Source organism: Lampetra planeri, chromosome 3, assembly GCF_965212315.1.
Source record: "Lampetra planeri chromosome 3, kcLamPlan1.2.h2, whole genome shotgun sequence".
Taxonomy (NCBI): Eukaryota; Metazoa; Chordata; class Hyperoartia; order Petromyzontiformes; family Petromyzontidae; genus Lampetra; species Lampetra planeri.
In genome coordinates this window covers 15,222,094-15,236,034 of record NC_136109.1, presented here as the reverse complement: position 1 = coordinate 15,236,034, position 13,941 = coordinate 15,222,094, and the positions used below count along the sequence as shown (strand labels likewise).

Below are 13,941 nucleotides of genomic sequence, written 5' to 3'. Positions count from 1 at the left end.
GTTTTTGTTTGCATTTTGACCACAAATATTGTGGTTAATGCACACATGATTCGTTGTAAAAAGGTTTCAGTTTTGTTACGAGAAAAAAGGAGTAAAACCCTATTATTATATTTTGGTACTGGCAAAGGAGGTCTAATGATGTAGATGCTTACCCCGAGCCCTCATTACTTTGATGGTGCATTGTCTTTGAGCTGTACGCCTTTTGGCGTCCTCTGGTCTAGCACCAATTGAGACGAAGCTCAAAAGAAAGCTGTCTCTAGTGTGGACCAATCAGTTTCAATTACAATGCATATATTATTAGGGTGTGTTTTTGTTTGCATTTGGACAACAAGTATTGTGGTCAATGGACACATGATTCCTTGAAAAAAGGGGAAAAACCCTATTATTATAGGAACAATGGGGTTAAGTTCCTGGTAGGAGTGAACATAGGGGTGACATGGTAAATGTTTAATAACAATGACGACAATAAATAAATATTACATTATAAAGAACAATGTGTTTTTATTATTACCTTTGATGATAATGATTTGACGATAGTGGAGGTGATGGTGAGGAATTCGGGAGAGGGACCCCTCGAGAGATGCAACGCGAGACACTTGCGAGCCATGATTAGGGGCAATGAAGCAAGTGTAGTACGTATAAAGTAAAAATGCACAATTGCAAGTTCACGTGAGCGGCAAGGTAGGTTACCTATTCGTGGTGCACGGGATTTACTGTGAGACTGAGATCATAGCGGGCAGCCCAGGTGGCGTGTGCCTGATCTTCGCAGGCAGTTTCAAATTAAATACAAACATTCTGCACCCAGCTCCCACTGGTCTGGCGCTACATACACTCACGGATACTCGAGTCCGGCGGGTCGTGAATAGGGAATTAGTATACATTTGGTACCTCGCCGAATATATGTGAAACTCGCGAATAGCGAGGGTTTATATTGTATATATCGCATGAAGGAGACACGATGAAGCTTATTGATCTGCGTTCACTCCCACGTTTGTCCTTATCAATATAGCCAATTGGTAACGAATGCGAAATTGAAGCGGACATTGCGGTGTGATGAAACTGCCATGGGCACAATGTTTGGCAAGATGCATGTAAAAGCACGAAGCGTTTTTGTTTTGTTTATCCCTGTGCGCGCGACTGTGTTTCAGTCGTGTACTTCTGCTGCTCGGCGGCCGTGTTCAGGCAGACGATGGTGCAAGCGCACGCGGAGGGCATGACGGCCGGCGATTACGTCTTCTTCTACGTCGATCCGTTCAGCGAGTCTCTGAGCGAGAGCAATGTCTCAGAGTCACGCAAACCCTGGAAACGTGGCGATGAGTTTGACGAGCAGGCGAAGGAAGCCTACAAGGTACAACAACTGTTCACTCTGCCTACGGAGGTTACACACCGTTGGCTATCTAGAAGGTACACATCGTTCACTCTCTATCAGGTACACACCGTTCGCTACCTTCAAAGTGCATACCATTCACTCTCTACCAGGTACATACCATTCGCTCTCTACCAGGTATACACCGTTCGCTACCTACAAGGTACACACCATTCACTCTCTACCAGGTACACACCATTAGCTACCTACAATGTACACACCATTCACTCTCTACAATGTACACACCATTAGCTACCTACAAGGTACAAACTGTTCGCTACCTACGATGGAATCTCTCACTTAAACAGCATTTATTTTCAGTGGTAACGTGAGATTTAAAAGCAAAACGTGTTTGTTCCACAGGCTGTTATGATCATTTCTTATCGTGAACCTCAGAACATCGAATACAAAGACTTTGTTGTAAAGTTAAAGGAACGGGCTAAGGAGCAGTTCAATTTCACGATTGAAGACACGCTGGTGAGTATGCGTGACCCGTGTGTACCAAATATAAAGTGTTAACTGGCAATAATATCGAAGATGAAAACAGCAAACATTTCACTTCAATGAATGTGCAGCTTTGGATGGTGTATGTTTGTATATTGTTGGATGAAGGTATCTTAGCAGTGAGATTTTACGAATGTTGATTAGACGATTCACACAGAAATATAGCAACGTGCTTCAAGAAGAACGTTTTCAGTTAGGCCATGGTACCTGCTATGACATGAATTGGAAACGTGGAGGCGGAGAGATGCATCCTAGGAATTGCACCGAGAGACAGGCGGGCCCCCATGGATCAGAGAACAAATGAACCTTAGATACATCATGTTGACTGTTAAGAAAAGTAAGCGTACTTGGGCAGGACACATCGCTAGAAGGGAAGATAAGAGATAAGACTGGTGATGGAATAACAGCTAAAGGAGTAAAGCATGGCTGAGAGGGGGGAAGGGGCAATGATAACTCATGTGCACTAGCGAGATGGATCGTGGCCCGTCAGGATCATGAGGGATGGGGATGTAATGTGGATTCGATCCCTTTATCAAGCAGTAGATAGATCAATGCTGATAATACTTGTAATTATTATATAATATAAATGTCCAGATCGACTGGCACCTTCATATTATAGCTGTCATTTTGTGGAACAAGGTGTTGCAGTGGAAATCAATCACATATCTGGGGCTGCTCGGTTATTGGAATTTTAAGCAGTATTTCTGGAAGCATCCATCATGAATATGTAAAACACAGTTATGATTGTAAATCTGACAAATAATTGTATAGTTTATCCATAATGACATCACACTTCATCGTGACTCTTCCAGCGTTATGCATCTGTGCGTGCTCACATGTTCGAGTGTGGATGTGCTCAAATCACATTGGTTGCTTCGGCACCGTGTTTGTAAAAACATTCAAAGGAATGCCAATTACAGAACGCGACGGCCTTTTTTGCTGAGATTTTTGTTAATGCTGATGTGTATAAACCGAAAGAGAGCTAAACTGTTTTTTTTTAATTCATATGGATGTGGTTCAACACATTATTTTTTGTGTTCAAATGCAAACAGATGAATTTAATAGCGGGCTCCTTTTACGACGCCATCATGATGTACACGGCAGCGCTGAACAAGACGCTGTCTTCGGGAGGTGGTGTGCACGATGGTCACGCAATTACCGAGCACATGTGGAACAGGACGTATCGCGGTAATTAAACGCAAGTTTATTCAGTCCCATTATAAATTTAGATCAAGTTTCAGAGCTCTGGGTGAGTGAAGCTGTACTGGAATGAATACTGGTATTCACGTATTCTCAGGAAATACTGCCCATTTGTGTACACATGTAGTGCTGGGCTGACTGCATAGAGCTCTTTCAGCACTTGTGTGAAATAAATGTAATTGCCATGAAAGCCACAACGTTTAGAATTTCGAATTTATGAATCTTTCTTTTGCGACACACTAGAATGTACTGAGTTTCAGAGCCACAGATAAAATATGGCCGACGTAATCATTTCACTTCACGTTTTAAAGAGTTTATACCAATCTCCGTTTTGGTAAATGTGAAGGTACAACAACAAAATATGGTTTCATCTGCTTTGGGTGGTAAAATGTGTTACGGCCTAAGAAGGAAAAATAGGATTTTCAGATAAAGATACCAGAACTCATTAATTCAGATGTGCAAGACCGAAATTAAATGTTTTTAACAATGATCATTTTTTTTCTAGGTGTGACTGGAGAGTTCACCATAGACCGAAACGGTGACAGGGAAACTGATTTTTCTCTTTGGGATCTGACAGACATGAACACTGGGGAGTTTAATGTAAGTTTTATTTTAAGAATATGTCTCCATGTTTTTTTGTTTGGCCGTGTCGGGTGGTGGAGGGTTACGACACATTTATAAATAACGCGATCTAACCCAAAAACCTTTATTATGAATAATATTGGTCGCGAAAGCCTACGTGTTAAATGTAACCAGTCTGTTGCTTGAAGTTCAAATAACCTGACTATCCAACTTTATTTTGTGTGTCCGTTACATTTTTTAGGAACGACAAATACATGTATTGCATTGAGAAGCAACAAACGTAATCTTAATGCTCTATTTTAAAATGTCTTTAATTAATAGTATTTGTTTATATTACTTGTTACTGGAGAAAGGATGAAGTTAAACCCGTAGTAAAACATGCAAAAAGATATTCCATGCTTGAGGCAAAGTATAAATGATAGTTAAATAATACGACTTAAAATACTGGGTATCCATATCGCATCATGCATGATTAAATATTCATAATTAGACACCAGTTCTAGCTGAGTTGTTTAACCTAGACATTTGGTGATATGACGGTGTTCCTCCATATGTCTGCCTGTGACATTAGCGACACTCATCGCAATCAAGAATTTCCCAGAGTCCCCAAGTGTTATTATTTTATTATTTTAAGCGTGATTGTTACGAACGTTTCCGTTCATGTTGTTGCACATAACTCAAGCATGTATTCAGATCTTTTGGTGTGCACTCCATCCTTCACATAACCCCAACATACAATCGTGCAGTTCACACTGCGCTTTTATAATTCTTTAATAATGAATGAAACATTTACGGACAGCCTGTTCAGTATTATTTGTCATACATGTTTCTTTGCAGGTAGTTATCAGCTACGATGGGGCATCCGGTAAGCTTATCGAGGTCCCAGGCCTGGAGATTCAGTGGCCTGGGGGATCCATCCCCAAAGACGTCCCACTGTGTGGATTTGAGAATGAGGCCTGCATCTCCGGTGTGAACACAACTCGCAAATATTGAAGACAGCACGACAGAGCCAAACATATTTGTCTGGCCAGCAGTGATTGTGCTCAGTGTGTGTGATTCGTGTTATTTATTTAGTCACTTTTATCCTGGCTGGCTCCTGTCCTGGACCCACTCTTTACCCTTGCTTTTTTTTCGTTTTGCCTCCACGCCAACGTTTCGTAGTGTCTTGTGATGCGTTAGCATTTATATAATTGAAACTCCACACGCGCATTTAAATTATTATTATATACTTAAATATGAACTAGCATAGCTGTTATTATGGTACATTCTAATCTGGAGGAGCTGTATATATAGATTTGTTGTACAGTATTTGACAATAAGTATCATATGGCTGAGTGTACCATATTTTATCACACTTTGTTTCCACTACATATCATCATAGTAGTAGGTTTCTACCCTTTAAACTGGTACAAAACTGACACCTTTATACAAGGCATCATGCTTGCAATAACCGCAACACAAGCAGTCAAAATGCAAACAAAAAGAAACAACTCTGATGATGATAATGATATGCACTGTCCTTGAAGTTGATTGGTCCACACCCGAGACAGCTTTCCTTAGAGCCTAGTCTCCATTGGTCAACTTCAAGGACAGTGCATATCATTACCATTATCAGAGTTGTTTCTTTTTGTTTGCATTTTGACTGCTTGTGTTGCGGTTATTGCAAACATGATGCCTTGTATAAAGGTGTCAGTTTTTGTACCAGTTAAAAGGGTAAAAAACCTATCACTATATTTTGCCACTGGTAAAGGAGGTCTCATAGTGTAAATCATAATCGTACTCGGGCAGAATCGTGTTTATCTCGATATTAAATGTAGTTTGACTGAAGTATGGAAAACAACTAATGTCTCGTGTTTTTTACCTTAACCAGGTGGATTTTCAACCATGGAGGTTTTAATGATTGTCTTCAGCCTCATACTGCTGGTAGTTGCAGTAGCGTCCTTTCTCATATACAGGTTAGCAGCACATACAAAACATTGATTATGCTAAAACAGCTAATTAACATATTAGCACGTTTATTGCAAAATTACAAAGCTGCGTGGTTGTGCATCTGTTTGCACACAACACGGTGGCACAGCGTACTGATACACATTCCTGAGCATGTGAATAGCTCTTGTTTTTGTTTAACTTAAAAGGCTTCGCTTGTATGTCCACTGCTCTGCTTGGTAGCGAGCAGCAAACATTTATGAAAACAAAATCTGTCCACCCACCAGATATGAGGTGGCTTGAGAGTGGTTAGCACACTTGTCACCAAGCCAGTTTTCTTTGCGTGAGTATTTCCATTCTGGCAGGCATCTAGTAATTTCTGCTGGATTAAGAATTTGGTAAAGTTGGCCATTAAATACCCTGGAAGTAATTTACAAAAGTAGTCCCAGATTTCTAGACGAAAGCTCAACCTTCAAAGATACATGTAACATAATTGTAACATTTATGATTAAAATGTATGTTTATTTGTATATTTTCTGGAAGGAAAAAAAACACATGCCAGAGCAAGAATGGTTCACCTCCCCTGACGATTAAATGCAAATTATGTGATTCACTGTCACAATTCATTAGAATAATTCGTATTTATATATTTATACAAACCAGCTAAAAGTAACATTCCTCTCAGTATAGCAAGAGTACGAAGCGAAGAAGATATATAAGAATGTTGCTGTCGTGAAATGTGCAGGTTATGAGCAGGAAAAGCAGGCTGTATGTATGTTGAACTTTTTTTGCACCGTACTTAGTCAACCGTGCTACTTGGAGGCTGTGTCTGATCGTCACCCAGTGTCAGGGGAAGATAAATGGGAAGCAATTATCATGGTGGGGGAAGGTCCAACTTGGGTGCACTTAGATGCAACGTGCCTATTATCATCCCCACCCCGCACATCATACGTACAATATCGAACTTGATTGTGTAACTGTTTTAGGGGATTCTAGGGAAGGCCAGTTGAGCTGGCTACAAAACCATCTCGACCTTGTTCGTAATGTTGTGGGGGTTGGGGTGAGGGTAGGGAGTGAGGAGAGGGATTAGGAGCTGGGAATATATATTTTTGTAACCCTTTGGTAAATGGTAGCACTCCACTTCTTTCACATGTGATTCAATGAATGTATCATGAGCTTAAAAATAGATACACCTCTTTTTTTCAGTCAGCTGTTCCCTTTTTTGGGTAAAGATTATTGAAATGACGAATTAATATAATGTAAACAATATTGAGTGTTTAAAAAATATAGTTCCGTGCTATAAATCAAAACTAAATACAATGGATAATCATCAACGGCCTTTGTTAAATCACTGTTGGATGATGACCGTTCCATGCCATCCTGGTCATCAGAGTTGCTTGACCGTAACATCACCATGCCGGTCAGTGCTTGTTGGTGAAGTGGGCTACTCAAGGCCATTCTTATATCACTCACCGCTGATGTTAGTCGTGACCATGAATCAAAATCAAGTCGCCGGGTTAATAGCAAAGTGCGTTAGCTACTGCCTGCTAGAAAAAAAAATTGGAATGATTATTTATTTATTTTTAAACAAAACAACGTATGGCTGCTGGGCTGTTAAACCTTCACCATCACCAGATTACAGCGTGATGTAATGCAATCAATTTTCTCACAATATGACAATCAATACTTGATGACTTTCGTATATTTTATGGTTTTAATGAACATTTTAGTAGTCCCTAGAATAATGTGTTGAAGAGAGTTGGATTTATTTGATCCTCTTGAGCGACAATCGGCCGATTAACACAATGGTTGTGTCGCCAGTTCCTGTGCCTTTTCCACATTCACCAGTGTAAATGCACGTGCTGCTGGTATCAAAAACACATGGTGCCTTTCAGGCTTCAGCTGTTAATGTGGCCATTTCTTTGCCATAGTTAACCATGATTTTCCATGCCATAGCTAAATTTACTTTACGCAAAGAATTTAAGAGAAAAAACAAGCCAGGGCCTCGTCTAAAAGTTGCGCACAGCTTGTTTTCATATGTATAATGGACACATATAAAGTTTCTAGCCTAAAATTTCAATGCCACTTTATTTTCATGTATATTTGATAACATTGCTTTTAGAAAGGGTGAAACAAAATTATATTAGCCAATGTTTTTTTCAGCAATTCATATCGTGGCCTAATTTCTCTGCCAGTTGGCTGGCATCAACCTCATTTCCATGGGCATGGTTTATTCTTAAACGTGTGCCATTGCACCTGGTTTGAAAAATTAAGGACACCACCATCACCAAGTCAGCTATGATACATATGCATTCAGTGTAGAGGTATTTCTGGGTCATGGCAAAAACTGTGCTTCTGTTTGCTTGCATTCACATGTGTTCCACTTAGGAAGTGATGGAAGTTTAGGTTGGACCTTACAATGCCGCACTTTTGTTTATGGCTTTGCAGCCGCTGGAGTTCATTTGCTGACGTTCCCCCCCCCCATCTGTAAACCCCCAGCGCATTGTGCAGGGCATTGCCTGACAAGTGTTGTCATAAAGAGAAGCAGGCTCATGTGTAACACAAAAATATGCCGGCTCAGCTTCTCTGGCGTTGAGCCTCTCACTTTTGTTCAGCCACAATCATGCATTCATGAAAGTAAAGATCTGTGTGGACCTGTGTGTGAGTGATGCAGGAAGCTTAAGTTGGAAAAGGAGCTGGCCAGCATGCTGTGGCGACTGCGCTGGGAGAACATCCAGGTCAGCAGCCTGGAGAAAGCGCGGCGCAGTGCCGGCAGCAAGCTTACCCTTTCCATGGTACTCGGATGCAAAAACACCGGCTTTACGACGCTCCCACTTATATTCTTTAGTCCCCTGTCCAATAATGGCGGGGATTTGGGTCAGTGTACATTGTGTGTTGTTTTGCCAATAAAAAGCAGTTCAACAAAAAAAGAACAACTATAATGGAGGGTTGTTTTGGGTTAGATCGTGTAAATATAAATGTGTCGTTAAATCCGCCACCACCCGGCACAGCCGATTAGTAAGATTTGTCACATAAACAAAACATGCCAATTCGTTACTAGTTCAGCACACTGGTTTGTTAGAGAGTAAACCCATAACATTTACAATTCGAGTACGATGCTTCACCAGTAATTATAAAAAATTAAAATGTACTATTTTAATTGTTTTAGTGATTTGCTTACCTTTCCTATACTTTGCACTCATTTTGTCTTTTCGTATTGTTTGTTGTTGTAACTTTCTGATCCGCCCCTAATGGACATATGTGAAAAAGAGTTTTTTGTACATTTACATTTATGCGATCTAACCCAAAAAACTCTATTGTGGAAAATATTGGTCGCAAAGCCGACGTGTTAAACCAAAACAAATGACGTCAATCGTCTTTCCACATTAAATTGAGTTTTGATATGAATGTGTAAAGGTTCAGCAAACCATAGAGAGATACCTTAAATGTTTTGTTTACAAATCTGACCTTATGAAGGTCAAGAGGTTATTGTGGCTAGTGTTGCTGATTCAACCACGACCTGCCTTCACTTCCTTCTGTTGAATCCTGCAGCTTATGCAACACTGGACCTCCCAAGGTCTGGTGTATTACAGTATCCCATCCTCTGGCTTTAGGTCTTGTCTTTTATTGCCAATCTATAGGTGCCAATGTAATTCCTGTCTGCCCTCCTTTATCCTGCACACATGACCCACCCATCACCACTGCTTCTGCCTGATTACATCTACTACACTGTTTGACATGAACTTTCAAATTGCGTTCCTTATCCTGCTGTGCAGTTTCTAGCATGGTCAGCCTGCCCTTGTATTTTAAAGTCAGAAGTTTGTTTTGAAGGTGCTTTGTTAAAGTCCAGATTTCTATCCGATTCAGCAACAAAAAAAATAGTCATTAAAACCCTGCTCTGCTAACAAGAGTATTCATCTCATCCTCTCCACCAGATATAGGGTAAAAGTTACATTTCACTATCCACACCCTTGATATTACCCTCGATATGTATTTAGAAACATGTGTTTCGATTATTTGATTGTTAAAAGTGTCCACATGATAAGCCATTTCGTTGAGCGATCATTTGTGGCCATGTTGCTTCTGAAAAATAAGCTAATAGCTCAGTGGGCTTTACCTGGTAAAATAAAACGTTGTTTACTTATTTACTTACCTTTCCTATACTTTGTACTGCGAGTGTGTTTTTCTATTGTTGTTGTAACTTCCTGACCCGCCCCTACTGGACATGTGAAAAAGAGCTTCATAGCTCATTGCATTCTTAGAGTATGAATAACGATCATAAATAAAGAAACAAAACATCTGATTTGCAAATAATGGGAATACTTTTTAATCAGTCTCATCCTGTAGGTGTCAGGACTCGCGTGTAAGAGGACTGTGGATAAAACGAATTTCACTGAACTGACTTTATTTGAGGAGACAGTTGGTGGAGGAGAGAGCAGTGGCAGTGCAGTTTCCAGCAAGGTGCAGGCAAAGGAAGAATGGAAATGGAAGACCAGATTGCCACTCAGGATGATCATAACCACAGGCGGCAGAGTGAAATTGTTTTTGGCATGGAGTGGGGTAGCAGGACCTGTGCTGTCACACTGCAAGCTGTGATGTTTGTGCTAAAGGTGACATGGTTACAGTGGTTGATACAAGTGTAATGCTTTCGCCTCCGTATGATTATATAAATTGCCATGATTCAGTATCGCGATTTGATTCAATATTCAATTACTATTTTGTCTTGTTTTTTTCATCTCACTTGTATCTTTTTTCATTTGTTCTGTATTACAGTCCAGTTGCGTTTTCTCCATTTTTACTATATGTGAACACATGTCATTTTCACACAAAGCATAAAGTTGTAGTTCTTACACACATCAATTGATATATTAGCTTGCATAGAAATTTTTTTAATCGATTAATCGTGACGTGCCTTACCGGTGGCTCATTAAATTATCAATGCCCTGCTCGTTGATTATTTACTCTTAATTTAGGAAAGGCACTGCTTAGGCTGACACATTTTCCGAGGGCCAATTTAATAAACCCTTTTTCGCTGACGTCGGTGGAGAATGCCGCGGCGATAATTGTAGCTTTTTTAAACTGCGGTATTTTTTTTTACTTGCGGGAAGGAGAGAGTTTATTGTACGGAAAAGAGATCATTATTTGATATTCTTAGGTTTTTTCGGTAAAGTCACGTAGGTAAAACATCAAAATTAATGAAAATAAAATAAAATAAAACAAAAAATCACGACTTTATTTTCATTAATTTTGATGTTTTACCTACGTGACTTTACCGAAAAAACCTAAGAATATGATTCCTTGCAGTCACGAAAGCTTCAAATCTAGAATCATAATTTGATTTTGTTTTAGAATTGACCAGATCCTTATGTGTGGCATGAGCTGCTGTGCAAACAGGAGGGGGGGAGAGCGGTTATAGTGGAGGGGGGGGGGAGATGGTGGAGGATTTATGTACGTGTATGTGCGCATGCATATTTATGCATGCGCGTGTGTATTTCATTGTAGAACAATGGGTAATGTTTTGATTTAAAGCTTTCGTGACTGCAGGGATTCATATTCTTGGTTCTTTCGGTAATGTCACGTGACTTTACCGAAAGAACCAAGAATATAAATGGGTAATATATTTATGTGCGTGCGGTATTGTGTTGCGCATGTGTGTTAGGCATTTACGGATACATTGTGACCGAGTTCATTTATATGTGTTGAAGAAATGTGTGCATATTTTAGGAACTGCGGCTTGCACACTTGTCTTGTTCATTTGCGGTATGTATCTGTGTGTTCATATTGCACATGTATAAGTGTAGTTTGTGTATGTGTAGTGGTGGTATTGACGTGCGCCGACTGTGACAGTGATGGATCACGGGGCGGCGCGGGGTGCGGGGTTGGGCACGCGTTGTGGGCGTGGTGTGGACGCGCGCGCCGGGAGTGACAGATGACGAGGCGGCGCGGAGTGAGTGGTGAGGCACGATGAGATGTGGGAAAAGAGGATCGTAGCCAGCACCCGGCGATTGGTCGAATAAGTGGGTGCTCGCAGCGACGTCCGCAGGTGGGGTATAAAGGGGGACGCGCGAGAGCACTCGGAGAGAGTTACCCAGTTGAAGACCCGAAGACGGAGCTGAAGACCTAGTGAAGCCGAGTAGCTCAGTGGCGTTAGTCGCCGAGTAGCTAAGTGGATGTTGGTCATCCGTGTAGCTCAGTGGCGTTATTCGCCGAGTAGCTAAGTGGATGTTGGTCATCCGAGTAGCTCAGTGGGCGTTAGTCGCCAAGTAGCTAAGTGGGTGTTTGTCACCCGAGTACTAAGTGGATGTTGGTCATCCGAGTAGCTCAGTGGCGTTAGTCGCCAAGTAGCTAAGTGGGTGTTTGTCACCCGAGTACTAAGTGGATGTTGGTCATCCGAGTAACTCAGTGGGCGTTAGTCGCCAAGTAGCTAAGTGGGTGTTTGTCACCCGAGTACTAAGTGGATGTTGGTCATCCGAGTAACTCAGTGGGCGCTAGTCGCCAAGTAGAGAAGTGGGTGTTTGTCACCCGAGATACAAGTAGGTGTTAGTCACCTGTAACCAAGTTTGATAAAATAAAGAGTGTGTTACCCGTGAAGTCGTCTCCCGTGGAGTTACTACATTACAACTGGCGTCAGAAGTAAACCTGTCTTCAAGAAGTATGGACACAAGGAAGACTACCCGTACCCACGAGCGAGGTCGGGATGACGACGGCGTACCGGGGACACCAACCTCGGGAGGAGAGGACGAGGAGTGGCCGCCGATGCAGCACTTCGCGGTGATGGCCGACGCTCTGCTTGCCTCCGACACCAGCCTCCAAGACGCACACTCCCGGTTGGCGGAGTTGCTGCTCGCCGCCGCTGCAATCTTGGCCGAGATCTCCGTTCCAGCGGGCGGGAAAACGGCTGCGGGGTTGGAGGAAGGAGCGAGGCTGGCGGGATCCCGCCAAACGGCGCTTCGCGCCGAAAGCCTGGAAGTTCCCGCCGTTTTTGAGGGGCCGCCATTGATTGGCGGGAAAGACGGACGCCACGTGGCCGGACACCTCCGCGCAGCGCAGCCCACGTCATCAGCGCGCGCCGGAGCCCTCCATTTTGCGCCTGACAACCGAGCCGACATTTTACACAACTCCAGCGGAGCGCGGGAAAATCTCTCCGACGTCGACGACGATCGGGTCCTCCAGCAAAGATTGCCCGCGCTGTCGGCGTTCAAGGCGGATGGGGGCGACTGGGGAGCCTTCCAACGAAGGTTCCTCGCTCATCAGGAGATGTCGGGGTGGTCCGACACCACTGCCCTGCGTGCGTTGCCAGCGATGCTTGACGACGACGCGCTTGCAGCCTTCACATCTGCTGCAAGGTCGTCCCGCTCTACGCTCTAGGCCGCACTACACCTGATGGCGAAGGTGTTCGGGCCGCCCTCCACGTGCCGCCACCAGTTCTACGATCGGCGGAAGGTGGCTGGGGAAACGACGCTAGCCTACCGCACGGCACTGCTCGCCTTGGCGGACGCGGCTTTTCCCCGCATGGATAAGGAGGGGAAGGACGCCATGGTGACGGAGCAGCTGCTGGTGTTGGCCCACGAGTTGGGGGTCCCCATCAACGTGGCAGACGAGATGGAGATCTGCTCCCTGGCGATCGTCACGAGCATTCACGCGTACGAGGTCCTCAAACGCAAGCCGGGGGTCGTCTGCAAATGGCCGGGGAATGTGGCACTGGCCGCCACGATCGCCGAACCTCAGCCAGCTGCGGTGCAGGAGCGGGGCTTCGCTGCATCGTGTCCGGGGGAGTGGAGAACGGGAGGTCGTTCGCCCACACGTTCGCCCCGCAAGCTGGAGCAACCGAAACCTACGACTTCCGTCGTCTGCTACAACTGCGGCCTTCGGGGTCACGTCGCAGCCGGGTGCCGGGCCCCGCGTCCGCGCGCCGCAGGACCACGTCGGGACGACGACCAGGGCCACAAGTCATCCCAACAAAACCCGGCAAGTCGCGGCACCTCACACGTTCGGTCCACAAACACGGCACATTCGGGTTGCCGCTTCGCGGTGGGGGGTTCGCGGCTGGGTGCCGGGGGTTCAATTCGGCGAGGGGGGTCCGTACGCGGCCCGCAAGCAGTCGAGTGGTCCGAATTGGCCCACAGGATCGTGGCTGCGTCAGCCGGGTCGTCCGTGGTAACGGGGTTCATTGACGGGGTTGAGGTCCGGGTGCTTGTTGACACGGGTGCGTCGGCCACCATCATCTCGGACCTTATTTATAACATTCTTCCCGTCCAAAGTAGACCCCTTCTGCCGGTAGACGTGCCATTTTATGCGGCGAATGGGGGATCCCTGGGGATCATCGGCCAGATTCGGGCGACTATTTGCATTGGGGACATTAA

At 43.9% G+C, this 13,941-nt stretch overlaps 1 protein-coding gene across 3 annotated transcripts in view; it reads left to right on the top strand.

Annotated features, from left to right (window-relative positions):
• The window catches only part of LOC144738619 (atrial natriuretic peptide receptor 1-like), a 121,496-nt gene that overhangs the window by 34,132 nt on the left and 73,423 nt on the right, over positions 1–13,941 (top strand). For all 3 annotated transcript variants that reach the window (XM_078621632.1, XM_078621625.1, XM_078621636.1), the window contains exons 2-8: positions 1,149–1,348; positions 1,730–1,843; positions 2,923–3,058; positions 3,576–3,670; positions 4,490–4,619; positions 5,523–5,607; positions 8,253–8,373. In XM_078621632.1, coding sequence (XP_078477758.1) covers positions 1,149–1,348; positions 1,730–1,843; positions 2,923–3,058; positions 3,576–3,670; positions 4,490–4,619; positions 5,523–5,607; positions 8,253–8,373 — 881 coding nt within the window. The remainder of the gene's footprint in view (positions 1–1,148; positions 1,349–1,729; positions 1,844–2,922; positions 3,059–3,575; positions 3,671–4,489; positions 4,620–5,522; positions 5,608–8,252; positions 8,374–13,941) is intronic.